This window comes from Solanum verrucosum, unplaced genomic scaffold (genome assembly GCF_900185275.1).
Source record: "Solanum verrucosum unplaced genomic scaffold, falcon-dt-bn FXZP01000115.1, whole genome shotgun sequence".
Lineage (NCBI taxonomy): Eukaryota > Viridiplantae > Streptophyta > Magnoliopsida > Solanales > Solanaceae > Solanum > Solanum verrucosum.
Genome location: NW_026020680.1, coordinates 1,418,642 through 1,445,872, shown reverse-complemented (window position 1 = coordinate 1,445,872; position 27,231 = coordinate 1,418,642). Strand labels below are relative to the sequence as shown.

Sequence of the window (27,231 nt, the reverse complement as noted above, 5' to 3'; positions counted from 1 at the left end):
AAAAAACAAATTAGAAGAACAAGGGCAAATTATCCTATTTTGGATTGTTCAAGAGTAAAATTGACCATATTTTTAAAAATTTGAAGCAATCGTTTGGTAAATGGATATTTTTTTCAACTATTAAAAAAGATGGAGGGTATTTTTATGCCATAAACATAATGATAATGATATTTTCACACAAAAAATATAACAAAGGATAAAATTGACTAATTTTAAATGATTAAAAATATGTTTGATAAATAACCTCATAAGTAAGGTAATAAAAGCGGTATTAATGCCCTTGTGAACAAATTTAAGAGATAATAAGACTAGCAAAATAAATTATCTTTTTTTAAAATCATGGCTAATTTAGCTGTTTATTATTTCAATACTCCTTCCGTCCTGTAATGTATTGGCTGATCACTTTTCATTTTGCACGACGCTTAAGAAATTATACATAGGAAGATAATTTTACTAATTCACTCCTTAAAAAAATCTTGAAAATTTACAAACAAATATGAATACTCTCAAAAGGAATTAATTATAATGGTAATATAGAAAAAAAATTAATTAATATTTTTTTGATTTAGTAAAATGGACTATGAAGTATCTAATTAGGAAAAAATGCATAGAGTTTTTTTTTTTTTGGTATATAAAAGAGGAAAGAAAATATAGTAAATACAACCACAACAAAGAGAAAAATATCAAATATTAAATAAAGTATTTCCAAAAGTTACGTCAACTTTTTCTTACCTAACAAAAGCAATTAACTCTATACTTATAATATAAAAAATACTATAATATAAGTAATTTAATATTCACTTTTGCCCCTAAATTTCCTCCATTATCCTAGTTATGCCCTTGAGTGAATAGGATTACAATTCCAAGAAGATCATTTTTAAACAAGATAAAGATTCACCTAATCAAATTTTGTTTGTTTTTACTGTATCACAATAAATTTATTTTATTTTATTTCCTTATATATATAATAACTATAAAATCCAATTTTTATTTTTTTATTATTTTATAATAAAAGCCAAAGATTTTGCCTTTGTTTCTGCTTTTCTTTAAGCTTCAATTTTCTTGGATTTGTTGATCTACTTTGTCTGAAGTTGGAAGGTGTTGATCTTTGTTGTTGTTAAGCTCATTTGGGTCACTAATGAGTGGCTCATGGATGAAGAATTTCTATTGGAAAATTCTAGTGAAATGGTGAAGACAAAGTTTGATTGTATATAGAATTTTGTGAAGTGGGTTTTGTTTGATTTGTGTAGATTTGATATGGGTGGGTGTTTTCCTTGCTTTGGATCATCAAACAAGGAAACTGGAAAAGATGAGGTAAAAAAAGAGTCTTTCAAGGATGCTTCTTCTGCTGCTCAATCTATCCATTTAACTAAAGTTAATTCAGGTGTGAACTCTATTTTATTTTTTCTGATGTTGGCTTTGGTTATGTTGAATTGAGTGTGGGTTTTCTGTTATAGACTTGATCTGAGTTTTTTGTGATGTTTTAGCTAAGGGGTTGTTACAGATTTGGTTGGTTCTTCATGAAATGAATTTGGTTCTTTTTATATGTTTTTTTCTTGTTTATTCTTTCAGTAATGCTGATGTAGATCTGTCACTTGTTCTAATTGTTTAAAAATTTGTTTACCATATTAAATTGTTTGAATTAGTCCGTAATATTGTATAATATGAGAAAATGGACTCTAATTGACACATTTGACTGCAAAAGTAGACATTTTTTCTTCCTTTTTAGGGTCTATCGGAACCGCCTCTCTACCCCCAACACAAAGGAAGGGGTAATCCCTAGATGTAACTTTACTTGTGTGATTACACTGGGTATGTTGTTGTTCTAGTTGTGGGTGTGGGTGGGGGTGATGGGGGGGGGGGGAGGTGAGAGGGCTTTCAAGTAGATGAAAGTGAAACTTGTGTTAACTTCACAAGCAATTTTAACTGGGAGAACTTTTGGATTACTAATTGGGAGGAGAAGAAGATCATCTTAAACCATGGTATGCCAAAATTCTTTATGGTCCATCTCTTATCAACAATGAGGATTATGTGTCAATAAGAATGCTATGAAATGACTTGTTTATTTTTCTTCTTTATTGGTATTGGCTTAATGTTGGTTTCTTATATACAGATAAATCAAAGTCTCGTGGAAGTCATGATCCTAAGAAAGATCCAGCCATTCCAAAAGATGGACCAACAGCACATATTGCTGCGCAGACATTCACATTTCGTGAGCTTGCTGCTGCAACAAAGAACTTTAGGCCTGAGTCTTTGCTTGGTGAAGGTGGATTTGGGCGTGTTTATAAAGGTCGGCTGGAAAGCACTGGACAGGTAGGTGTTACTTTATAACAATGTAATTCTGTAAAGAAGCAACTCATTAGCCAACTTTAGGTTAGGTTTAGCAAATGTTAGCATAGGATAACTATTTAGAGAGAAATATGTTAGCATAGGAAAGAGAATTTTAAATGTCAGAATCTTCAATTGCACACTGATTTGCAATTTCACTCTTGGTTGTGTCGGAATGGTCTCTTTGCAGGTGGTTGCTGTTAAACAGCTTGATCGCAATGGTCTTCAAGGGAATAGGGAGTTTCTGGTGGAGGTTCTGATGCTTAGCCTACTACATCATCCAAATCTCGTCAATCTGATTGGTTATTGTGCAGATGGGGACCAACGCCTCCTTGTTTACGAGTTTATGCCATTGGGTTCTTTAGAGGATCATTTACATGGTTAGTCCATTTACAGCAATTTGTATAGTGATTTGCACAATGCAGTTATAATTTGGTTCATCATGAATAGCTATTTACGCACTAGAATCTTGCCCCTTTTCCCTATAAGAAAAGGGTAGCCAGATGTACTTGTTAAATAGACCTTGGACCTAACTCAACCTCAAAAGCTAGCTCATGAAGGGAGGATTTCCCAAGACCATATAGAGAGTCCCAATTCTTCTCATCTCACTGATGTGGGACTCAACAGTACTGAAGACCCTCTATTCGTGGGGTCCGGGAAAGGGTCGGACCACATTGCGTCTATTATATGCAGCCTTACCTTGCATTCGTTCAAATGGATACATGATGCCTTGGAATGGGTTAGACTATTACAGTTCATATACAGAGCGCATATGAAAGTCTTATATCTGAATATAGCTTTTTAGTAACATTAAGACCAAGTTCTAACTTAGCTGAATGATGAATGGACTAAGCATGGTCTGAACATGCTAATGGAGCTTTTCAAGATTAACTGACCAAATCAAAACAACTGCAACATTCTACAACATAAGAAATTAGATGAGACAGTGCTTGCTGATTTGTGTTACATTGGTGCTTTTTTTATTTTTTTTCTTTTACCGTTCCTTTTGATATCCTTGGTTTTGTGGCACCCCACTCTTTCCTTTTGGGTCTTCTATTTATTTGTGAACATTCCAATGAAGGGGTTGTAATATGGATAAAGCTGGTGACAGTGGAATAATTTACTCAGAAATATGGTAGATGTTGCAATCTAATTTGAGCAACATTAGAGTATTACATGAATTACCGATGCAGTCTCAACAAGAGTTGGCTATTGTACCAATGTTCGATTATGGTTGGTTACTGGAATAATCTGTCTAAGACATTGCTTAGGTGATTATCAATAGATGTATGGCGCTTGAACATCTACAAGCAGTGATTAGCCTTTACTGTGGAAAGGGAATATTTCCTTTGGTTGAAGAGGTTGTTCTTGCTGTGGTAGAAATTATAATGCAAGTTCATGAAATAAACATAGAAATTCTATTTGGCATCTGCCTGCTATAGTAACAGGCATTAGCATGACAATGACTGGCACCAGCATAGTATTCATCATTGTAATTGTATTCAGCAATTTTCTGTTGCATATAGTTGTTTCAGTTGACATTGCCCTCACATTGAAGGGTGTTGTATTTCTGAAGTTTTTTGAACTAAATCATCCTATACACAGTGAATTCCATGTTCTTTTCACTATTGTGTGGTTAGTAGGTGCTATTGTTGGAGATTGATAAATTATATATTATTTTTTAAAGAAGTTAACCTGTTAACCATTTGAAAAATTGAATTTACAAAAGTAGATTCATATAAGATCTAACTCTGCCTTCTAATACCTATTAAAGGACCTTAATGACCTTTGGCCCCCATTTTCCAGCTCTAGTGTGGGGTCGTTCAAGTGAATGATATCACTATTGTGCTGTAACATTTTGGGTACTCATGCTTGATAATGCACCTGCTACTGGTGCTGGAAATTTCACTTGGGAACCCAAAGAAAGCATGCAAAATTGTCTCACCAATGTTGTGGGTTTATGAGACAGTGAGAGAGCCAAGGAACTCATGCAAATATTCAGCAAAGCCTTTGCCATATGACGGCAACCTACTTCCACTAGAAAGTCTTTAACAACACTTATATTTATATCTTGATGGTCTGAAACCTAAGGAACAGCAGAATAATGAAAAGGAAATGGAGGATATGATTGAGGTTGCAGTAAGCAGCTCAGGCAAGCTAGGGCTGGAGGTCAAGGACTATGGATCTACCATGTATGTGCAATAGAAAAAGAATGTTATCAACATGGGCCGGCTGGAGTTGTTGATTGTATTACTGAGAGAGAAAAGGAATAATTGATTAAGAAACCTCTTCCTACCCCCTCCCATTCAGAAATAAGCATTACATGCCAAAATCAATAGGAAAAAAAGGTAGAATTTTGTGATTTAGCCTTTACGTTTATGAACTTTCTGGTGTCAGATCTTTTGTCGAATTGGCAAGGGTAGGAGCCCGTTTGGATTGACTTAAAAAAGTAGCTTTTAAGTCAAAAATAAAAAGTCAAACTTAAATGACTTTTAAGTCAAAAAATATAAAGTAGGGGGAGACCTACTTTTGGTTTTTAATTTATTTTAAATTATTTTTAACTTATTGTAATTTGTAAGTTATTTTTAATTTTGTCAAACACTTCCTAACTTTTTTAAGTCATTTTTGACTTATTTTAAGTTATTTTTATATTTGCCAAACACTTCAAGAAGTCAAAAATTGGCTTAAAAGTAGGTTTGACCAACTTTTAAGTCAATCCAAACACCCTCTAAATGTGTCTGATGTAAATTGCTCTCTATAAAAATATTAACTGATAATTTTCCAAATATATATATAATTAAAAATAGACCTCCTAACATGTCATGGTTAGTGAAGGTTTGGGGGTAGCATTGGGAGAGTAATTTGGTGAGTTGTAATTAACTTGAATAGAAAGAGTATATGTCTTATTCTCTGAAGTTCCCAGACTTAAGTTCTTTGCATACTTTACATGAATGTGTGCATTTAGCATGTCTAGGATACAAGACTTGCCTACCTTTAGCTCATTTCTCCTCTCCTTTTTGTCGATCTTAGCAAACAGGAATAGGAAATATCCCTCTTACCAGTGGGAGGCTGTGTATAGATTTTTCAAATATTTGGTGCTGAAATCTGATATAGCCACATAAATAGAATTGCTCTTTTGAAGATTGACGTCTTTCCAGTGCACTCATCAAGAGAATTGAGTGAAAAAGATCATGATTTGAGTTCTCTTAAACCAGGGGACGGGAGGAAGAACTGTGGTTTCCGGCTAGGTTCTTTTCCAAATTTGCACATTTACGACTTACGTACAGACGAACCAATGTATGATGTATCAAACTGTTTTTGTTTCAACATTTAGTGTATGTTTCTGAATATTCAATGTCTTTTTAATTCATAATGTCACAAATGCCATAGTCCTAAACTTAAGGTAAGCAAACAGGTAAGTCGTGGTCACTTTCCTGGATATATCAAGCAACAGTGATAGCTGCACAAAAATTAATTTAACCACTTTGATATTGGGGAATAAAAAATACTCCATGCACCAGATATACTTGTAACAGTGTCTGGATGATATGTTTTACCTTTGCATTTTTTTGAGTCATAAGTAAACAGTTCTATTAATATGAAAAATCTCTGGTGTACAAGCAATTGCCGAAAAAGTGTAGAATCTACCACAAAAATTGATTATCTATCAACGACACTCAATCTTCTAAACAAACTAGCACCTCATGGGTGTGCCGAAAAGAAACTAGGAATGAGAGGCTATCTCTTTTTTTAATGACGGTGGTGTCCGTGCCAACTTGAAGGCTCTCTTTTTTTTTCCTCCCACGAAATCCATGTGAGTGCTAGTAGTGCAACAACCTAGGATTTTCAAGGTTCTTGGTTGGAGAATGCTTCCTTCATAGTGAAGCATTGCCAAATCATCCCAGACCATCTCAAGATTTCACACCACAAGCAAGTTGCAACAGACAGTGTAAAAGGAGGTGGTCCACATCTTCACCTAGAGATTTACACATGAAGCACACATGTATAGTTTACTTTTTCCTCAAATTCTCAATTGTCAATATTGTTTTTGTCACTACCAACCAAATGAAACGACACACTTTTGTTGGTGTCATGTGAATCCAACCGCACTAATGTGGAAAATTCTACTCCCCCCTTTCGAAGAGCTTAGGATAACATGAATTTTACTGAAAGCAAGTCATCTCTTACCCCCGCCCTCTATCCCACCTCCATAAGTCCTGACTAGCATGTGATGTACTTTGCTAGTGAAGTAATTCAATTAGACCTTCAACAACAACAACATACCTAGTGAAATCTCACAAAGTGGGATCCTGTGAGGGTAGAGTGTACGCACACCACCTATACCTCTTTGGGGTAGACCATCTGTTTTTGAAAAACCCTTTGCTCAAGTGAAGCAAATCAAACCATAACATCAACAACAAGGTGCGATCACCTAAACATAGTAAACAACAAATGATAATAGACACCAAAAGTCAAAAGACTACATGAATAGGCTAGTACTTCAACATACATGGTGCTAAGACTACCACCAAGCCAACGACTACATGAATAGGCTAATACTTAGACGATGCTCGACTACCAACTAACCTTCGACCCTTATCTGCGACCTCCACACCCTTTTACCTTTGACCATTATCTGAAGATGCATCATATTTTGTCTAATCACCTCTTTCCAATACTTCATCAGCCTATCTCTGCCTCTCTTCATCCCTACTATGTCCGACCTCTCACACCTCATCATTGCAACCTCCGCACAACTTTTCTTTACATGCCCAAACTATCTCAGTTCCCCTTCCTTCATCTTGGCCACCACAAGGGCACTCCGATTTTGTTTCGGATATCCTCATTTCCACCACTTGCATTTTTTGAACATGGGAATTCTTAATTGGCCAACACTTCACCCCATGCAACAAAGTCGGCTAACCACCACTCTATAGACCTTATCTTGAAGTTTTGGTGGTACTTTCTTATCACACAAGACTCTTGATGCAAGCCTAACTTCATCCATTCGCACCAATACGATGCGTGACATCATTGTTGATCTCCTTATTTCCTTGGATCAAAGACCCAAGATACTTACATATCTCTCTCTTGGGGACAACTTGTGTATCGAGTCTCACTTACGAGCCTGCCTCATGCGTCACATCACTGAATTTACACTCCAAATACTCCGTTTTGGTCCTGCTTAACTTGAATCCTTTAGACTCTTGTGTATGTTCCACACCTCCAACCTATTGTTAACTCCACTGCGAGTCTCCTCAATCAAAACAATTCAATTAGATCTTGAATCAACTATTTCCCCATTCCAAAGGTTTCTCCTAAGAAGGCTCCTCTGGACCTTTACGTCCCAATTAATTCCCCTTATTGTAACCTTTGAATCTGTCGTATTATCATCTTCTACTATGAGTATTTGGGAATGTGAGTCATGATGTCTCTCCACACTACATGTAACTTCAAAAACTTATTCTTCTTCTATCCCCTTATGTTGCCGATGAAGTCTTCCCGTCCTTTCTTAATATACCTTATCAACGTTAGCGGTTATGCTTAAACATAAACATGGTTGCTCAAATGGATTACCAAGGAATGTCATGAACTTCTCAAGGAAAGGAAACTTAAGGAGGTAAATCAAATGGTGGAAAAACTCAAGGGTGTGGCTTAGTAGTCAACAAAATTGACTGAGAACCATGAGGTCACTTAATGCTTTTTCCTCTACTAGGATTTGAACTAGTCGAGTTGCAATGCAAGTTGGCCTGAACACCACCATTTAAAAGAAATGATGGAATATCATCCTTCTTGCATATGGTGGACAATGTGGAGAGAGGAAATGAAGGTATTTTGAAGATAGTCAGTTTCCTTACGAAGATCAAGTTCAATTGCGTACTTGCTTTCCGCTTTTTCTGTAAAAAGGATATTTTAGATGGTGCATATTGAATCTTTAATAGCTATCATAGATCCCCTGTAAGTATATAAATGGGACTTCTTTTTTGCTTTTTGCTTATAATACCTGTAAAGAACAAAAAACTCTTAGGGGCTGTTTGGCTGCTGGTTAGAGTTACACAAGTATTAGTAATGCAAGGAATAGTTATGCCATCTTCTACCCTGCATAAAATAAAAGGTAGATTCCCTTGTAACCTATACATGTATTAGTTTTGCAGAAAATGTAAACATGAACCAAACATTGTATTAACAATGTTATGTTTTATGTGAAAAAGAGAAAGTCAATCAAAGCATTGTATAACTTAAACTAGATTCTATATGGAGATTATTTTTCTGTATTTTTTGAAACCAAAAATTGTATAAAGTTATGCTAGTTTTAATACATGGATAACTCTGCAGTCCTCTCTAACCAGCAACCAAACTACCCAATAGTGTTGTAGTAGTAAACTCTTCATTATTCAAGAAAAATTTCTTCAGAATCTGCAGCCAAAAGGAAAGTGTGATATTTTTAGTCCTCGACTTCTCCTATAATTCTACTTTTTCGCTCTAACTTCCCTTTATAGATCTTTCTCCTTAATCCTGAATCACCATAATCATTTTCCTAGTTGGGCCTTGTTGAAAACTTCCTATTCCCATTTTCCGAATCACATGAGAATGACATAGGTTCTTTTGTAGATTTCATTGGCTCAATATCCCTCTTTTGCTTTTGATTCGCTCCCTTTGCTTTTAGGCCTACTGTTATTGGAGCTAACATATCTTTTGTAACTTTGCATCTTCTTGATGCCAGCTACACATAGCCTTGCTTCATCAGAGAAAAAAAGTTCCCTTAGCGCCTTTCCAATTTATCTGCAGCACTTGATGGTGTGTAAAGCAATGACATAATGTATGTAAAGATGCTCGACAGAATGCTCTTAATTATATTTCTATCCCTCCATTTGATAAGTTTCTCTCTGCATTATTCTGGTACAATTAAATGAAAGTTTCCATTGCCTAAAGCTGAATAGATCTGTAATGTTGATTGTTTTGTGTTGTGTTGATACTTCTGTAATAGAAACAATGCAGATTACGCAGTGGGACCTAATCCTTCTATTTGGAGTATGTATGCAGATCTTCCACCTAATAAAGAACCATTGGACTGGAATACAAGGATGAAGATTGCAGCTGGTGCAGCTAAAGGCTTAGAATATCTGCATGACAAAGCCAACCCTCCTGTAATATATCGAGACTTAAAATCTTCCAACATACTTCTTGATGAAGGATATCACCCTAAATTATCAGATTTTGGGCTTGCTAAACTGGGCCCTGTTGGTGACAAGACTCATGTGTCTACACGTGTGATGGGCACATATGGTTACTGTGCTCCTGAATATGCAATGACAGGTCAACTCACATTGAAATCTGATGTGTACAGTTTTGGGGTTGTCTTCCTTGAGCTGATAACAGGCCGCAAAGCAATTGATAATACTCGGAGTCATGGGGAGCATAATCTTGTTGCCTGGGTATGTCCTCCTCTCTGCCATTGTATTTGGTCATTATGATGTGTGTCGTCTGTTTCTTAGATTTCTTTGACATTTGATGTGCAGAAGATCTGTTTTTCCTTTAGTTCATTTTTACACCTTCTAAAGGTAGAATATATCTTATGCCATGTTTTATACATTGAGAAATGTGTTTGCAGGCTCGACCACTTTTCAAGGATCGGAGGAAGTTCCCGAAAATGGCAGATCCACTATTGCAAGGTCGTTACCCAATGCGAGGACTTTACCAAGCACTGGCTGTGGCAGCAATGTGCTTGCAAGAACAAGCATCTACTAGACCTTTAATTGGGGATGTTGTGACAGCTTTATCATATTTGGCCTCTCAAACTTATGACCCTAATGCAGTTGGTGCACAAAGTAACCGTGTTGGTTCATCCACTCCAAGGAGCAGAGAGGATAGACTGCACTCGGTTGATGGAGTAGATAGCCCTGAATATAGCAGTGCTCACCATGGTTCTCCTTCCATCCAGAGGAATTCTCCTGATTCCAGGAAAAGAGATTCCGCTAGGGATTTCAATACTGGGATAGAGTTGAGGAAAATTGCAACTAGCGGTGGATCTGGTCGTAAGTGGGGTTTGGATGAATCAGAACGTCCTGATTCTCAAAGGAACAGCCCTGTCAGTGCAGGTAGAACTAGAGAAACCCCAAGGAATCGAGATCTAGACAGGGAACGTGCAGTTGCTGAAGCTAAGGTATGGGGCGAAAATTGGAGAGACAAAAAGAAGACGAATGCAAGGGGTAGCAGTTTTGATGGGATAAATGATTGATTTACGCAGCAATATATGTTGCAAGGATTTCTAGGAATATAGGTGTTGATCGTCATGATGCAAACACGAGGTACTGCATTTGAATCGTTGAGTTCTTGGTTTTTCCATACTCAGCTTGAAAGTAATAGCTCTGTCCTACTTTCTGTGTTTGCTGATTGAAGGTTATTCACTGTTGTTCAATGTAAACTTACATGTTTCCGCTGTTGTGGTAGAAGGAAACCACTGTTAAAATGAAAGGGAAATCAGGTTGAAGGTGCAATGTGGGAGTAGAGTTGGGGGGGAGGGGTAAATGGTTAATCCTATGTGTTATGGGGGTTTGTTGTAGAGTTTATGGTACAGGAGAAGTGGGGAACCTATCTAACTTTCTCTTCTTATGTGTTCTTTGTATGAAGGATCTTGGTGGATATGGTTTCGGATGTCCCTTGTATAATTAATTCCATTGTTGCACCTTGTATTCTGTTGTAGTTTCCATCTGTAAGGATTTTCCGTCTTGGCTTTTATAGAAAAGGGGTTTGAGTATAATCATATATTTTGGATACAGTCCAGCTTTTGAAGTTCAAACTAAAACATGCTTCGCTTCATTCCTTCCATAACCAAACTCTGTAGCATAATATGATTACACAACAATGTATAATTCTGCATTAAAGGGGTTTTAATAAAACTAGAATCTTGACAAAGACAAAATGAAGAACATGTTCCCTTAACTATACTTTTATTTCCATGCAGTGTTAACGACCATCAGTCGATATATAGAAACTTTAAAAATATTATTTCGTTCAAAACACGTTTATATTACTCATGTCGTATTGGGTTAAATTTTCTTTAAAATCTGGCACTAGAAATAAAAGGATACGTATTCACAAGCTCTAGAAGAAATAAGAAAAAAATGGCAAAATTAGTCTTCATCGAGAATGAGCAAAGGACTACGTGACCAAAGAAAAAGGATGTGTCCCAATGACGTGGCCAAAAATATTATCTTCGTAAAAAAAGAAAAAAATACGTTTATCACTTTTAGGACTTGTTGCAGTCAATTATACATGCAAGTGTATATGGTCACACAAGAAATAAAGTTATTGCAAGGAACTTGTGGTTAACCGTTTACATAATTAAACTAACACAAATTATTTATTCAACTTATAAAATCTCAAGATTTATAATGGCGATTTAACTAAACCAAAACTAAGAAGAAAATAACTAATATCTAATTAACCAAACAATAAAAAAAAAAAATTATGTAATCAATGAAATAAATTGACGTAGAGTTGTGAACTCGCTAATATTGCATATTCATTTTCATTATCATACAAATATTTATCAAGTTGTTGATTCACAGAGTTGATATTACGATCATGATCTTTCAAGTCTTTAATCTTCTATATATGCTAGCCTCATACCTACATTGTTAATTGATAATATATATTAAGCTTGCAGAAATGCATTTAATGTCAAACATCCTAATGTAAAGCTTGGGACGTTTATAAAACTCATCACCATAATATTAGCATGGTTAACTGATCAAGCTCATTTTTTCCATTCAATGTGCAAAGGTTCACTTGTCATTTGTTCTACATACCTATTGTTATTAAACAAGCAAGGTTCTTTTTCTTTTCATACGAAAAATGCATATGCATATAAATATGTGCACCAAACAAGAGCATAGTAGCGAGCTGGCAAAATCATAAAATTGGCAAGTTGATCTAAGTTACATATTAGTGTCACGCCACATTGATAAGACTAGCCTAAATAGAATTCTATTGTGATTATGTACAATGAACCTACACATCATATCTGAATACACTGGTAGGGTTTTCCTCTGTAGCACTTGACAGAATTGCAATGCCCAACACATTGCATATTTAGTGTCTTGGATGAGCAACCTGGTTAAACAAAAAAAAAAAAAAAAAAGGATCTAAACCACAAAAAGAAAAGTCTGTCTAAGTTGTACCATCACTTCTTCTCTTGGCCTGTAAAAAGAGGAAATAGTCATGCACAATATAAAGTCACAAGTGGGAGCTGAAACCAAAACAAACATAAAATCATTGCATAAATATTTACCGAGCTCACATAATCATCCATTGATGACTGCTTCCGCTTCTTTGAGGTGGGAGGGCTTTTGGCTGCCTGTCTTGCCACAGCACGCTTTGATGGTGTCGCGTTCTGTCAATACAAAACACTTTTAGCACTAAATATCTTTTTATGCTGCAAACAGCACAAAGAGGACCCAGGTATACCTTTGCAAGTTTCTTTTCTTTGCGTGCCTGTCTCTCCCTCTCATCAAATTCTTGGTTTTCCCTCTCCACCAAACGAATAAGTGTATCACATCTTCTGGCAAGTTCTTGAGTTGTCCGAGACTTCACAAACCAATCAAACCGAAACAAAGGTGCCGTTCGGAATGCAGCCTTCAGCTCATCCCAGTTTCCATAGCCGAGCTTGTGAACCATACATATCTACAAAAGAAAAGATCACCATATACATGAATCACAAAGATAAATAGTAAAAGATTAAAGCCCCAAGAGTTTAGTCTGCTTACCATGAAACGATCACACTCCTCATTATACAATTTTCCTTTGTTCTGACCATATTGAATCTTCAACTCCAACCATGGATTCTTATAGCGGTCCAACTTCTTCCCAATTGCTTTCATGATCTCATCTTTTCGTGAAATTCTAGCCTCTCCTCTTTCAATATTCTTTATAATCCTATCATAATCTGCAAACACTCCATCCATTAGAAACTAAGTGCTCAAATGTCAAGCATGTCAAATGCTATCTAGTGCAAAAAACTAGCCACAAGAGGGAACTTTGTTTCCGCCTGAACAGCAAGAACTTATTTGTCTGCTCATCTTTTTCTAGTTTTCCAATGTTAATTAGTATGGCCCCAGGGCTTTGATGTAGTTCTGAAGGCACAACATATGATGTGAAAGTTAGGTGCATGTCACGAGTTTGAATCTATCGTAGACAAAAACTTGGCACTTAAGTAGAGATAGAGGTGTAGGCCTATTATCAACCATCTAGCAACACAATGTATACTCCCACAATCTCAATTAATATAATACCAGTTCGCTGTGCACATAGATTATGATGCCAATTTGACTTCTATATATCACTAGCAAGTAGTAATAGAAGAAAATAGTTGAAAAGTATGTTCAATAGCAATAACATCATTGGGTTTAACTGTGAATAGTTACATATCAAAAACAATAACTTTGAATAGTTCAATAGGTTTTTTAACCCTGTGAAAGTTGTTTAAATAGAATTATTAGCTGGAGAATATTTATAACATGGATGAAATGTGATATAAATCTTAGTTTACAAAATTTGTGTAGAACATGAGCATTACAAGAACAATCACATAATAAACTAAATGGTGATGTATAGTGAAGATGAGAACCGTAACTAGATGAAGAAAGAACCTTTATTACCATATGTGGTAGCACTAGCATAGTGCAAACTTACCATTTATGAAATCTTACACCAACTTTCCAAAGAAAAGGAACCTTTAGATTACCATCATGGAGTGGCTTTTTGCAACAAAGAAATAACAGGGAAATCAAACATTTTATTTTTGCTTTTTGATGGGTCTAATCCCTCTGCCTCTCAAACAAAACAAGCATATACACTAGGACAATGAAAGAACGTCATACAAACAATCCCCTCCCAAAAGTAGAACACCTTTTTTAATAACTAACATTCCAAAACCTAAAAGGGAATTCCACCCAATACAATATTGTGTTTAACAGTAGCATAGGATCCAATTTGCTCATTCCAGCACACTTGTTTTTCAACAACATAATACCCAATGTAATCTCACAAGTATTGTTTAGGGGGTTGATGTGTAAGCAGCCTTAACCCTACCTTAAGAAGCTAGAGAGGTTGTTTTCAATCAACCCTTTGGCTCAAGTAACACATAAAAAATGAAGTACGTAAATAAATACAGTAGTCAAAAATCCAGAGAAAAAATAATGGAGTAGAGAATCGCAACAACAACAAATAATATGATAACTGAATCCAAAGGAGACAATAAAAGCAAAGAATAAGATAATAGGAGAGTAACAAAAACAATATTAACAAGAAAAATAGACAACGTTCAACTACCTATTAATCTTATCCTAATCCTCGACCTCCAAATCTTCTTATCTAGGGTTATATCCTCAATAAGTTGCAAGACTGTCATGTCCTATCTAATCACCTCTCCCAAGTCCCAATCTTTTTCGATCCACCTCTACTTCTCCTCATACCTACTATAGTTAACCTCTTGCACCTCCTTGTTGGGGCGTCTATACATCTCCTCTTCACATGTTCACTTCTTTTTCCATTTCATCCACCCTATTCTAAGCACACTTCTTTACCAGTTCAATTCATCTTATTGAGAAGTAACAGCATCACCTCTCCTTGCCGGTACTTCGACACAAAAATAAAAGTAAGCATATGCACCATGCTTTATCCCACTTGAACTTTAATGGTATTTACCACTCTCGTGTTAGCAATTGTATCATATAATAATTGGATGTTCAATGTTGATTGGAGATTGGGACGTATAGTTCTTTCTGTATTTGCAAATTAACTAGCACTTACCATTTAGCTCTTTGTATCTTTCTTTGAAAACATTTGCATATCTTTCAACCTCCTCCTCTGTCTTTCCTTCCATTTCAGCAGCAATACTTTCTATGTCATTCCGACCATACTTCTCACATGCCCTGATAAAAGTATTGAAATCTCTCCTACTCCATGTTGAAAATCCCTGCACGTACAAATCATTAATTCTGATACATAAAAGCTACTCTCTTTGTCCTAATTTATGAGGCACAGTTTGAATTTCAAGAGTTAATCGGTTTGAGTTTGACCATGTGTTTTGAAATAAAATTCATATATTTAGAAACTACGTAAAAAGTACCAAGTCATAATAATTGACAATTCAAAATATTTAAAAAATATATATATGAAAAAATACAATCAAAGATGGACTTGTTTGAATCTTGAAATTCGGAAAGTGTCATAAATTGAACCGCAGGGAGTAGATATAACATCCAATGACGAGTTATTAATCCACTTACTTCCTCTAATAATTTGTCCTTTTCTTCCTGCTCCTCGGCAGTTAAAGGATCTCCCATATCTACAATGCACCAATTGTTAGCATATATTCTCAAAGCAAATTGCATCCTGGTTTGTCCCTATATCCAATTCTATAAATAAAAGAAGAATAGACAGCTACTTTAAAAGGAAAGAGGTTATACCTTCAGGCTCTTCCACTTCTATACTATCTTTTAATTGATTTTTCTGATGAGCTTGCTGGAATGAATAAGAAAATTAAGATACCAAACAAAAAACACATATGAAGGTGGCAATAGAAGAAATCTGGCACATCCCCAGGCATAACCCACCATGAGAAAACGAACTTCCTTCTCGTACAGCTCACTTAGCCTCTGGGTATTAAAGAACTGAAAGTCATGCCTATGAATGGCAAGACATGTCAATACACAGAATTTGACAAATGAAAAAAAGACCAACTTGCAAAAAGTAACTCAGAGAAGTCAGTTTTGCTTATGGCACAACAAAAACTGGGAGGAGAAAATTTAAGAATGGTTTGCAATGCTGACTTACAGCTGAGGCATCCTAGGAATCCTGGGCTCTTTAGGTCTTGCAGGACCACTTGGTCGCATGGTTTGCTTGAAATATTCAGACTCCGAGTAACTGACACAAAGAAAAGTCATTTAAAATGGTGATACTTTGGACTCTCAATACATTAAAGGTGAACTTAGCAACTTAAGGATCATACTTGCGCTTTCTCTCCCTTCTTGGAGGTTCTATCCAATTGTCACCAGCAATTTTCTTGAAATCTGCCTTGTTTTCATCCTTCATCAACAAAAATGTATAGCAGAAAAAGGAAGATAAGCACACCAAAGACGTGAAACAAGGAATTGTTAGACAACTAAATAAAAAAATCGCACTTACCTTCTCGTCTTCAAAGTCATACAAATCAGCAGCTGTAAAAAGTAGTCAATCTACAGTTAAAGCCCATATCTTTCAAAAAACAGCAGAAGAGCAAAACAAGGTATATAGAGCCAAAAGATACAATGCACAAGCCAAAAGGAAGAGGAGCAGAGTGCATACTATCATCCATCTTAAATTTGATAGCATCTTCTGTAAACTTCTTCATCTTGGCATCAAGTTCTGCTGTTGCCTCTTCTCCTTTGGCAATGATTCTATCGATATCCTCATCTGTTATAGTGCTATCTTTGGAACTGAAAACCATTTCAGCACCAAACCGCACCATCTGCAGCAGCTCATCCTTATTAACAGCTGCATGAACCAACCAATGATCAAATTCATGTATACCCTTTTTTTTTGACAAAATTCATGTATACCCTAATATCTAAAATATAAAAGGCAATAAAAACCAAATAAAAGCTAACTTTTTTGCTCAGCCAATCGTCCCTGTTGGATGACCAGTGCATCAAGTGCCAGCTTCTTATAAGCCCTTTCAATCACTTTCTCCTCAATTGTATACTGTTGGAATTAATTGAAATAAGAAACTCTCTCAACAAAAAAGTTAAACTGAAATAACAATGTGCCGACCATCAAATGAGAGACCAGAGTGGCATATTTTCAGTACAGTAACACAGTTAGAAAGAAAACAAACCTCAGTGCAGAAACGGAATACTTGGACTTCCTTCTTCTGTCCAATCCTATGGGCACGGTCCTGAGCCTGCAAATCAACCTGTGGATTCCTGTAATACAAATGAGAAGAAACCCAAGAGACTCAGATATCACTTTATTCTCCAGTCTCTGCAAACTAGACTTACAAGATCCTCACCAGTCACTGTCATAAAGAATAACAATATCTGCTGTAGCAAGATTGATACCAAGACCACCAGCTCTGGTTGACAATAAGAAAGCAAATTTTTCACTCCCTGGACTGTTAAATGCTTCAATAGAAGCATCACGATCTTCTCCACCAGTGTTTCCATCAATCCGACAATACTGGTGACCTCGATACATCAGGTAGTCTTCAAGGATGTCCAGTAGCCGTGTCATCTAATGACAACATTGAGATGAAGTGTTCAGCCCAAAAAAATGTACATTAGCTAATTAGAAAAGGCATAGTAGGACACAAGGTCAAGAACAAAAGAGGAAAAAACCTGTGAAAATATTAAAACCCTTGAGCCTCGTTCCTTCAGCTTAGGAAGCAACTTATCAAGAAGAACCATTTTGCCTGCAGAGAGAACGTGCATTATATTTTTTTTTAAAAAAAATACAACCACAATAGATTAGAAATTCCTATTCATTCATAGAAGTCAAAACACTACCAGCATTTTCTATGAGATGCTCTCCGGTTGTATATGGAGGTCCTGGCTCAGCTCCTTGGAAAAGATATGGATGATTACAACATTTTCGGAGCTGCATTGCTATATTAAGAAGACGCTTGCGCTCTCCTCCAGAATTAACAACCTCAAAATCTTTCTGCAACAGAGCCCGATAGTAGTTTTTCTGCATCTGAGACATACCAACCTTGAGAATTGTTTCCTTCTTTGGAGGCAGACCTTTCTCAACATCAGACTTCAGTCTCCTAAGAAGGAATGGACGAAGGACCTGATTAAGAGCAGAAATTAGAAAATCAGTGAATATTTATTCTCAATGGGGTGTCAAAGTTTTAGAATATGGGAATCATGTCTGCTGCAAGCTCTCGCACATGTAGTTGGTCTTATCTTTGTCACTTCAACCTGAACGTTGTATCTTATGGCATAGCTCAAGTATTAATGATACAAACTACAAGACAATTTTACCTTATGAAGCTGTTGGACCACCTCCTGCTGGTCATTCTCACCAGATATTTGAAACCACTCATCAAATGTCTCAGCCGAGCTAAAGATCTCTGGCAGCAAAAAGTTCAGAAGCGCCCAGAGCTCATGAAGATTATTCTGTGCAATTTGCATAGAACCCAGCACATCAATTGACAACAGTCATGAGACTAGAGAGATCCATACAAGAGAACAGTACAAGATGCCAAAACATAACAAAGGTAAAGACATAACAACTAGCATTTTTCTGTCACAAAATAGAAGATAAGGTTTAACCAACAGAAAAAATAAGAGAAGGTTTAAAAGCCGTAATTTGGGAGATTTAATATAATAAAGCATCTGAAATGTTAAAAGGAAAATAAATCAATTTGCTATAGAGATACCCCGCACAAATTATTAAATATTAACATCATTCCATATTCAATTATAGAATTTTGGGATAGGTAAATATGCATTTCAGGAAAGGGTCGGGTAAGGTGGGACATAGGTTATAAGAGGTCAAATATACTTTCAGACAAAAGGACTACTTGCCAAACAAAAGGAAATCATCAAAGAGAAATATTCACCTGAAGTGGCGTCCCTGTGATCAACAGCCTATAATTAGTGCTGTAGAGCCTCATGGTTTTGGAAAGAAGAGAATTTTCATTCTTGATTCTATGAGCCTCATCAATGATGATGTAACGCCAATTAAAGCGTCGTAAAGCAGACTTCTCTTTGATAGCCATCTCAAAACTTGTGACACACACATCAAACTTCCCAGCAACTAGTAAATCCTCTCGAATGTATCTCTATAAAAGGAAATGCCAGCAGAGTCAGAAGCGATAAGGTATGTACATAAGGGGAAGAAAGAGAATCCCTTATCTGCTTACCCTTTCTTCAGGGTTCCCAAGGAACTTTACAGCGCGTATGATAGGACAAAAACGTTTGATTTCATTCATCCAATTGCCTAGTGTGGATTTTGGGGCAACAACCATGTGAGGACCAGTAATCCCTCTAAACTCATGCAGGTACGCCAGCAAAGAGATGGTTTGTAAGGTCTTACCAAGACCCTGTGCAAATACAGGAATAATTTAGTAAAGCTGCTTCTCTCAAAAACACGAATCACGGAATGAAAAGGAACATCTAAAAAATTTCAAGTGACAACACTGACCATTTCATCAGCAAGTATCCCATTTATGCCATTCTCATATAGCCGTATCATCCAGTTCAAACCAGCAAGTTGATAATCCCTCATCTTTCCCTGAATACCTGACAAACATGCATGTGTGATCCTTACATCCTTAAAGAGACAAGGAAATGAGAGCATCAACATAAACATTTTGTCCAACATTAGAAGCACTATTACTCACAATAGAATTCACACTTCCACTACTCAATTAGAGTTTTTCCACCAGAATGCACACCCACAAGGTCAAGGCTACCAGTAATTAGCATTTTCATGTAAATGTTAGTAATGGAAGACTTTAGTATTTTTTTTTTGATAACCGAGAAATCCGTTTGTGACCCGCCCTTTGGACCAATCACAGCCTTCTAAACTCGGTGGATAATGGACCCGCCCCTCTACCCTTCTCCACTTAAATACCGGGCTTCGCTTTGCATGGTGTGGGGCTTGAACTTGCGACCTAAGCTACAAATCCTCCACCTTTTGCCACTTGAGCTAGGCCTTGGGGGCCTTTAGTATTTTATGAACCATAATATCACAAAATTTAAAAGTATTGCAGATCAGACACATTTATTTAATAATTTTAGATCTACTCACACCCTTTCTACATAGGCCAGGTTCTTTTTTCTATGCTAAGAACACAGGAAAAAAGTTGATAGATGGCAGCAGACTAAAATTCAGGATGAATTCCCTGAATGTTCCAATACTATGTTGAACTGTGTGAAGCACCTAAAATACAAGCTTGAGCCATTCAAGAGGGGACAAATTTATTTATTTATTTTAGGTTGGTTGTAATGTGCTTTTACATTGAGATATTTTCTATACTCAGTGTAACTAAGTAAACTCATTGTCCCTAAAGCTTCATCAATTTCAAAAATGACTTCTTAAAAAGTAAAGACTACACAGCTCAAAAGGTATTTATGAGATACAACCATAGAGAGGGGACTTAAGATCTTTGCAACTATGCACACATATCATATAAGCTTATAGTATCACCTTCAAACATAGTGCATTTACTGGGCAAACAGAACTATGTATGCACCTCTAGGAACTTAACCTAGCACATTACATATGATACAGCAGGACCATTCCAAAGTTCTAAGCCAATGTTGTCTAACATCTAGGTTGCTTTAGTTGGTTGTATAGGAATTGCCTTGCAATTTTGTTAAATAACCTATACCCAGATTTGCAGGAATGGGGCTTATCTAAAGAACAGCAATACGTAATGATTTCTAAATAGTGGAGAATTCCAAAATGCCGTTTAGTTGGGAACAAGTTATCCCAAGATTACATCCTGGGATAACTTATCCCACCATGTATAAGGGATAAACTATCCCATCACTATGGTATAAATGGTTATGGTATATATGGTGGATATGTTATCCCAAACTTGGCAACCAAACAAGACACCAAAATTTTATCCCTAGACTATTTTTTAATCCTATGACACCAAAACTTGGCAACCAAACAAGACACCAAACTTTTATCCCTAGACTATTTTTTAATCCCATGACTATATATTTTTATCCTTCACACCAAACGACCCCTTAAAAGACTTGATAACTTACCTCAAAAAGGTCAAGTAAATTTGAAGAAAATAAGTACAGCCACCCAAACTATACCCGAAATACCAATAACACACCTAAACTTTACGAAGGTCCTATTAACCCCTAAGCTATTTTAAATGGAACAAATACCACCTTCAATGCTGACATGGCGGAGAGAGTGTGCACACACTCTTGAAGACAAGTGAAGGTTGCAAAAATTATTTTAGAAGTAATTAACAGGTACAAGTGTCATATTTTAATTGGACATTACACAATTAATTACATCTATTAATTTAATACTCCATCCTTTTCTTCTCCTTGAAATCTTTTTCATTCTTCTACAACTTATCATCGAAGTGCAATGAATACAGATCTAAGCAATAACAATTTTCACCTCATATTTAGAAGAAAAAAATCATTCATACTTGAAGTGGGTGCTTTTAATGTTGTTCAGATTTTCTTCACATTTTCTACTCAAACTGTCAGAACTGAGTCAGTCAATTACTCATTGTTTCAGGTTTGAATTTAAGCTCCACACTCACTATTTTCAGATTTAGATACCCAACCTAAATGTCGAAGTCTCTTATTTCACTTTGAAACTTGTCAAAACTGGAAGCCTTTGAACTTCCCCTCCAGATTTTACTTTGAAACCTTTCAAAACTGGCAGTATAATTTGCAGAAAAAACAATGAAAACATCTCTGTCAACTATTTTTGTTGAATTGCACTTCAAAGGACTGAAACTTTCAATAAAAACAATACGAAAGCTCAAATTTGTGCAATCCAAATGGAATCTGAAGTGTTTCAACAACACCCAAAACATAGGAAACTCACAAAGCATACTCAATTTCCATCCACTTTAAACAAAGGTCCAAGCCCCACCTTGGCAGAAGAACCCATCACGGCATTCTTGTAAAGGTTCCAGTGAAATACCTCTTACAGTTCAAGTGCATTTCAAAAATTGGTTTGCATTCATTTCTAGCCCTGAATTTGTCAAACCCGTCCTAGTGTTTCCGCTAAGGACTACACCAACTATATATCTCTGTTACAATTTGAGAGATTTTGGAAAGATTAGCTTTTACTCCAACAAAATTAGGTCAGAGTGGGTTTGTATGAAATGAAGGAATGATTAAACTGATCCAAGGCCAGCCCCACTTGTCTTTTTTAAAAAGAGAGAGAGAGAGAGAGAGAGAAGATTCAGAAATTAAGAATGAGAAAAACAGATTTTAATGGGAAAAAAAAATTTAATGCTTTAAAAGAATGTGAAGCACGTGTAATAGACACAAGAGAATATTCATTAGGTTATCTATGTCACGTTAGCATTTAAGGTGGCATTCATTCCATTTTAAAAGAGATCATGGGGTAAGAGGACTCCCGTAAAGTTTAGATGTGTCTCTAAGATTTCGGGTATAACTATGGGGGTACTTGTGTCTTATCCCAAATATTTCACCTTATAAAAACTGCATAAAAGACAATTAAAATAATTTTTAATAGCAGTGGTGTTGAGGCCAACTTGCATGCGCTTCAACTAATTCCACGAGATACATGTCACCTCCCACCAACAATAGATACATCATACAAGAGTGTTGCTATAAGGTAACTAATTATGTTCACCAAGGCTAGGACAAACGAAAAGATGTCACCTAGTGATATTGTGTCCAAGCATAATATTAGAAACCACGTCTCCCATGGTTCACAACCCACTTAAGTGACCACTAAGTCATGCCCTCGGGTGCTTACCAAACCACGTCTCTCACACTAGTATTTATTGTTTTGAAGGCACTATTCAAGTAACATTTTCCAATTTGTTGCACTTAGAAACATCAATGGCTAAATTGTAAAAGAGAAGATGATAAAGGCCAAAGGGAATCATTAAACAGAGAATTTTAAATATCTAGAAAAGAGGGCCATATTTGATCAGCTAGGAGATCAACAATTCAGGATATGTTTCTGTGTTGGGTTTGTGGGGGTGGGGTAGGGGGATCTTACAAGAGGGTTGTGCCAATAGCCGTGTATTCCCGGACAGCCCACCATCTTCTTCTTTGAGATACTCCTCATCTTCTTCCTCTTCGGTCATCTTTGATGCATGACGGCCCCTGGGAAAAAAAGATTAATCATTTGGCTCAGACAAAAACATTCATACATATATACAAGTAATGCAATGAATCACAATAATGAAGCTTCTTCATATAACATAGTAACACCAACTGGACATAGCACTCAATTCTAATTAGTATTAGAAAGGAAGAAATACAACCCTGAGGGGTAGCTCAGCTGGTAAAGGCCTGGGACAAAGTCCTTCAGGTCGCCGGTTCGAGCCCCAGCAGGGCCACTGGAGGCATTACAAACCGGCCGTGTCTCCAGGGCCCCGTGGAACTAACCGTGGTGGACCCGCCTTGAAACAGCGGGACCCGGTGGGTATAGCTAGTCGGGTTCGCAAAGCGACGCCCGGAAACCACGGTAAAAAAATAAAAAATAAAAAAAAATAAGCAATATACAATAATTTTTGGGAGGTAGGCCTGCCTGCCTGTGATGGAGAAAACAGTCCCTTGTCACCAATACAAGAAGAGGAAGGTACTTGAAACCCAACCGAACAAAGTGAATAGTCCCAATCAAGCTACTCAAATAACATTACTAATATTTTTTTTGTGTTTATTTCAAATTTCCAAATACCCCTACCAAACATGAACAGATGCCTACAAATAATTCCCTTAAAAAGGTTAAGAAAATTACTCTTTATGTCATTTTTGTATGAGCAAAATTACTCTTTATGTTAAAAGGAGGAATATAAACATAGACCTCAAAGAGGCTAATGTTTTCATTCTTCCTTTTTGCCCATTCTATTTCATTACCACTAACACCCAAAGAGTACATGGTCCTATACTAAGCTAGAGATCTTTCAAACTGGAGGCCCTACATATCAGGGAAAGCAACAAAGACAACATTATATGTACCTTCCTTTTGTCTTCTTTTCTGAAGTCGATTGATCGCCTTTTGCAAAATGTGCAAATAACTCTGTCTGCTCCAAAAGATACTTAAGACGCCCCTTTCCCTTGTTACTCTGTCAATGATAAAATAGCCATAAGGCACACCACCTTCACAAGGAACTAATGAAAAGAGGAGATCCCAAAACATCTCAGCAGTTAGTCTAAGTTAGATACCATGTCAGCTTCTATTGCAGCATTCTGTGCATCCAACATTTCCTGTATCTTTTGCTTCTTACGCCTCTGCATATCTTTTAACCGTGCCTTTTCACGCTTGGAGATTTCATTAGCTGCAACATCTTCCTACAGGTAGCATAGCAAAACAAACTTAAACAACTGAAGTAACGCTCATTAACACGTCAAATCAACTAAGTAGTCATCATTTTAGCTTCACAAATACTACACATTGAATAATTCACACTAATGGACTATCAAAAAAAATGTGTTATATCAGGGACGTGAACTTCTATATCAGTGGTGAAATAATCTTTCCTTTCCTTTATCCCATTAGAAATTCACTTGAAATATTAACTCTAAACTAAAAACCCTACTATGTCCACTAATTAGGTAAAAGCTGGGCCCTAATTGGTAACAATCACCCAAAAAATATACTTTTAACCAGACATAGGAGCGTCTATTTCAATAAAAAATTCATATTCATATTCCTTTCTGCCATTTTAACACCTCCTGGAACTTCACGTATACTAACTCGTAATAATGAGTTAGAAAAATGCGCTAACCAGTTGAATTATTCACATTTTTTCTACTACTCCGAAATTTCACCTAAAATATCATTCTAAACTATAACACTGAAATATCCACTCATTATTCAGCCAAATCACCAAACAAAAAGGGATTCCAACATAAACTCAGATCTACCACTACCAATAGCAGCTAAAAGATAAAACAAAAACTAAACAGATCCTCCAATAAACACACCTCCTCATCTTCATCATCACCGTCTTCTCTATCAGCAACAGCTTCGTCATCGCCGTCATCTTCTGCTGACCTAGCGACAGCTTCAAGCTCCTCCTCATCTTCCTCATCATTGACTTGATCGTTGACTTGCTCCTCCTCTGAACCGTCCGATAATGGCTCCGACGACGAGGATTTCGCTCTCGTGTTTCTCGCCATCGATATGATTCAGAAGGAAAAAAAAAAAAACGTAAGATTGAGGGTTTCTCTGGTGAAGAGGAAGTGAAGTAGTAATACTAGAATATGGACCGACCGACTCTAAAGTCTAAACCGGACTATTACATTAAGGTATTTATAGCAACCCGCTTGGACAAACAAAATGGGAACCTTTTATTCCCGCCACTTATTGGATGATGAAATATGATTTCCCGCCTATGGACTGGGTTTCAGATTTGTTTGGGCCTGTGCCTCCTGATTTGGGTTCTTGGGTCTATGTTGTGCTCAAGTAGAAGTTGGTATTTTGTTGTAAAAACACATGGGAGATGATGAGAACTAAGCATAGTTTGACTTTTTAGAGCACAAAGCAAGAGTAAGGTACTTTATTTCAGAAGAAGAAATTGTTAAGTAAGTGATTCGGTTTTTTAGTTTTTCAATGATGGATTTATCTTTGAAAAACTCCGACCTCGACAAAAAATTAACGACAAGCGTCTCAGAACATTACTGATAACGTAGCTGAATATATAAACAGTCATATGTCTTTCAGTGTATATTGATGAAAGTGGTTTAAACATTCCTGCTCATCGGAAGTGAGTTTATTACTAGTCGGGATCACCAAAAATTTTGAAGCTTGAAGCTTGTTCTAACCGCTTTACTATATATTTCACCGGCTTAAATGTATTTTTCAAAATTCAATTTTTTGTTTTTCTAATATTAAACTAGAAAGTTAGAAACTATAAGGATTTTTCTTTTATAAATTCAGCAATGCATCAAATGAGAGAAAACGTTTGACTTTATTTTTTGTGTCTACTGGTGTCTAAGATTGACACAAACACTTATATAAAACCAAAGAAAACAATGTGAGCATCAATGTCATTAGCATTTTCACGTCGTAATAAAATTTATTAATAATAGTAATACTGTTGTGTATTTTTTATTTTTTATTTTATTTTTGGAGAGAGGGAAGGGGTATCACAAGCAGAAGATATTAAGCATATTAAAATTTCTTGGATGGGTGGTGTTGTGAGATACGTTGGTGTACCTTCGAGTACAAAAAGATTATATATAGCTTAATGTAAATTGTTTCCTGATAAAATGGTGAAAAAGATAACCACATGAATAATTAGACTTTTGTCGTATGCAGGTCATTTGCAAGTAATAAAAATGTCTTATTTTTAATTCAAACATTTTAATCACAAGTTTTCATTATTTTTTTTTAAAAAAGCATGCATATAACTGAGGCAATAGGTAGAAAATTTCTTTGAACATGTAATAATGAAGGCTCCAAAAAGAACTCTACGATCTTGAGAGGCTATAAAATAACAATTAGCAACACAATTTCAAAAAAAAAAATCCTAAAAAGGATAAAATGTATAGATCTTGGATTCATAACTACTATATAAAATAAGCATATCTGGATATTTATCCAACTCAAGCATCATGGTTGATTAGGAAAATCTTTAAAGCAAAGGTGACACTGAAGCATGTCAGCTTCAGTTATGAGAATATCATGAATATGAAGACATTCTCTATTAAGAAGATATATTAGTAGTCAAGGGGTCAATTCCAAAAAGTGTCCTAGAGAAGGATTGTGTCAACCATTATTGATGACCTGAATGAGAAATCCTTTAGTTTGAAGAGTTGGAAATTTTAGGCTAGGTTAGATTTGAACGAAATTTGAGCAAGGTGAAATCTAGGATAACTTGGAGAAAGGATTGGGAGAAACGTCTAGGTAGAGTTTATTTTTCTTATTGCTAAAATGTTAAGGTATCTATATGACCTTTCAAAAGTGAATTAAGGTGAGTAGAACTCTCGATATCAAACTTGATGTAGAGGTTGGTTTGATACGTCAATATTTGAATGTGTATAGTGAAGTAGGCTAATTTTGAGAGGATTTTTGAGTTTCTATACCGTGCAAGACATTATAGCGAGTGACACGTCGTTATAGCAAAAGAACCACTACGGTGCCGCAGCTATAGTGAGATTAGACCGCTATAGCGAGATTAGTCACAATTAATATATAAAATTTCTCAAAATCACTTAT

At 36.1% G+C, this 27,231-nt stretch overlaps 2 protein-coding genes across 2 annotated transcripts; one reads left to right on the top strand and one right to left on the bottom strand.

The window, feature by feature from the left end:
• The first annotated feature begins 1,011 nt into the window (after window positions 1–1,011).
• Window positions 1,012–10,674, top strand: LOC125812333 (serine/threonine-protein kinase PBL27). Its single transcript, XM_049491846.1, has 5 exons — window positions 1,012–1,384; window positions 2,114–2,313; window positions 2,519–2,708; window positions 9,373–9,764; window positions 9,941–10,674. The coding sequence occupies exons 1-5, from the start codon at window positions 1,258–1,260 to the stop codon at window positions 10,565–10,567; spliced, it is 1,536 nt and encodes a 511-aa protein (XP_049347803.1). The 5' UTR covers window positions 1,012–1,257; the 3' UTR covers window positions 10,568–10,674.
• Window positions 10,675–12,454: 1,780 nt separating this feature from the next.
• Window positions 12,455–25,242, bottom strand: LOC125812335 (ISWI chromatin-remodeling complex ATPase CHR11). Its single transcript, XM_049491847.1, has 25 exons — window positions 24,996–25,242; window positions 24,234–24,359; window positions 24,027–24,133; window positions 23,062–23,168; window positions 19,516–19,613; window positions 19,235–19,414; window positions 18,932–19,153; window positions 18,351–18,485; window positions 17,874–18,156; window positions 17,706–17,779; window positions 17,381–17,601; window positions 17,207–17,294; window positions 16,980–17,073; window positions 16,678–16,866; window positions 16,519–16,550; window positions 16,343–16,419; window positions 16,168–16,257; window positions 15,948–16,017; window positions 15,801–15,855; window positions 15,621–15,679; window positions 15,142–15,307; window positions 13,098–13,276; window positions 12,799–13,014; window positions 12,623–12,724; window positions 12,455–12,531 (listed from the first exon to the last, which is right to left on the bottom strand). The coding sequence occupies exons 1-25, from the start codon at window positions 25,188–25,190 to the stop codon at window positions 12,502–12,504; spliced, it is 3,195 nt and encodes a 1,064-aa protein (XP_049347804.1). The 5' UTR covers window positions 25,191–25,242; the 3' UTR covers window positions 12,455–12,501.
• Window positions 25,243–27,231: the final 1,989 nt, after the last annotated feature.

Coding starts and splice junctions, on each gene's coding strand:
- LOC125812335 (XM_049491847.1), bottom strand. CDS start 25,190: ATGGCGAGAAACACGAGAGCGAAATCCTCGTCGTCGGAGCCATTATCG. Junction 17,295..17,380: donor ATTCTTTATGACAGTGACTG/GTGAGGATCTTG, acceptor TTTGTATTACAG/GAATCCACAGGTTGATTTGC. Junction 17,074..17,206: donor TATTCCGTTTCTGCACTGAG/GTTTGTTTTCTT, acceptor TAATTCCAACAG/TATACAATTGAGGAGAAAGT.
- LOC125812333 (XM_049491846.1), top strand. CDS start 1,258: ATGGGTGGGTGTTTTCCTTGCTTTGGATCATCAAACAAGGAAACTGGA. Junction 1,385..2,113: donor TTTAACTAAAGTTAATTCAG/GTGTGAACTCTA, acceptor TCTTATATACAG/ATAAATCAAAGTCTCGTGGA. Junction 9,765..9,940: donor AGCATAATCTTGTTGCCTGG/GTATGTCCTCCT, acceptor ATGTGTTTGCAG/GCTCGACCACTTTTCAAGGA.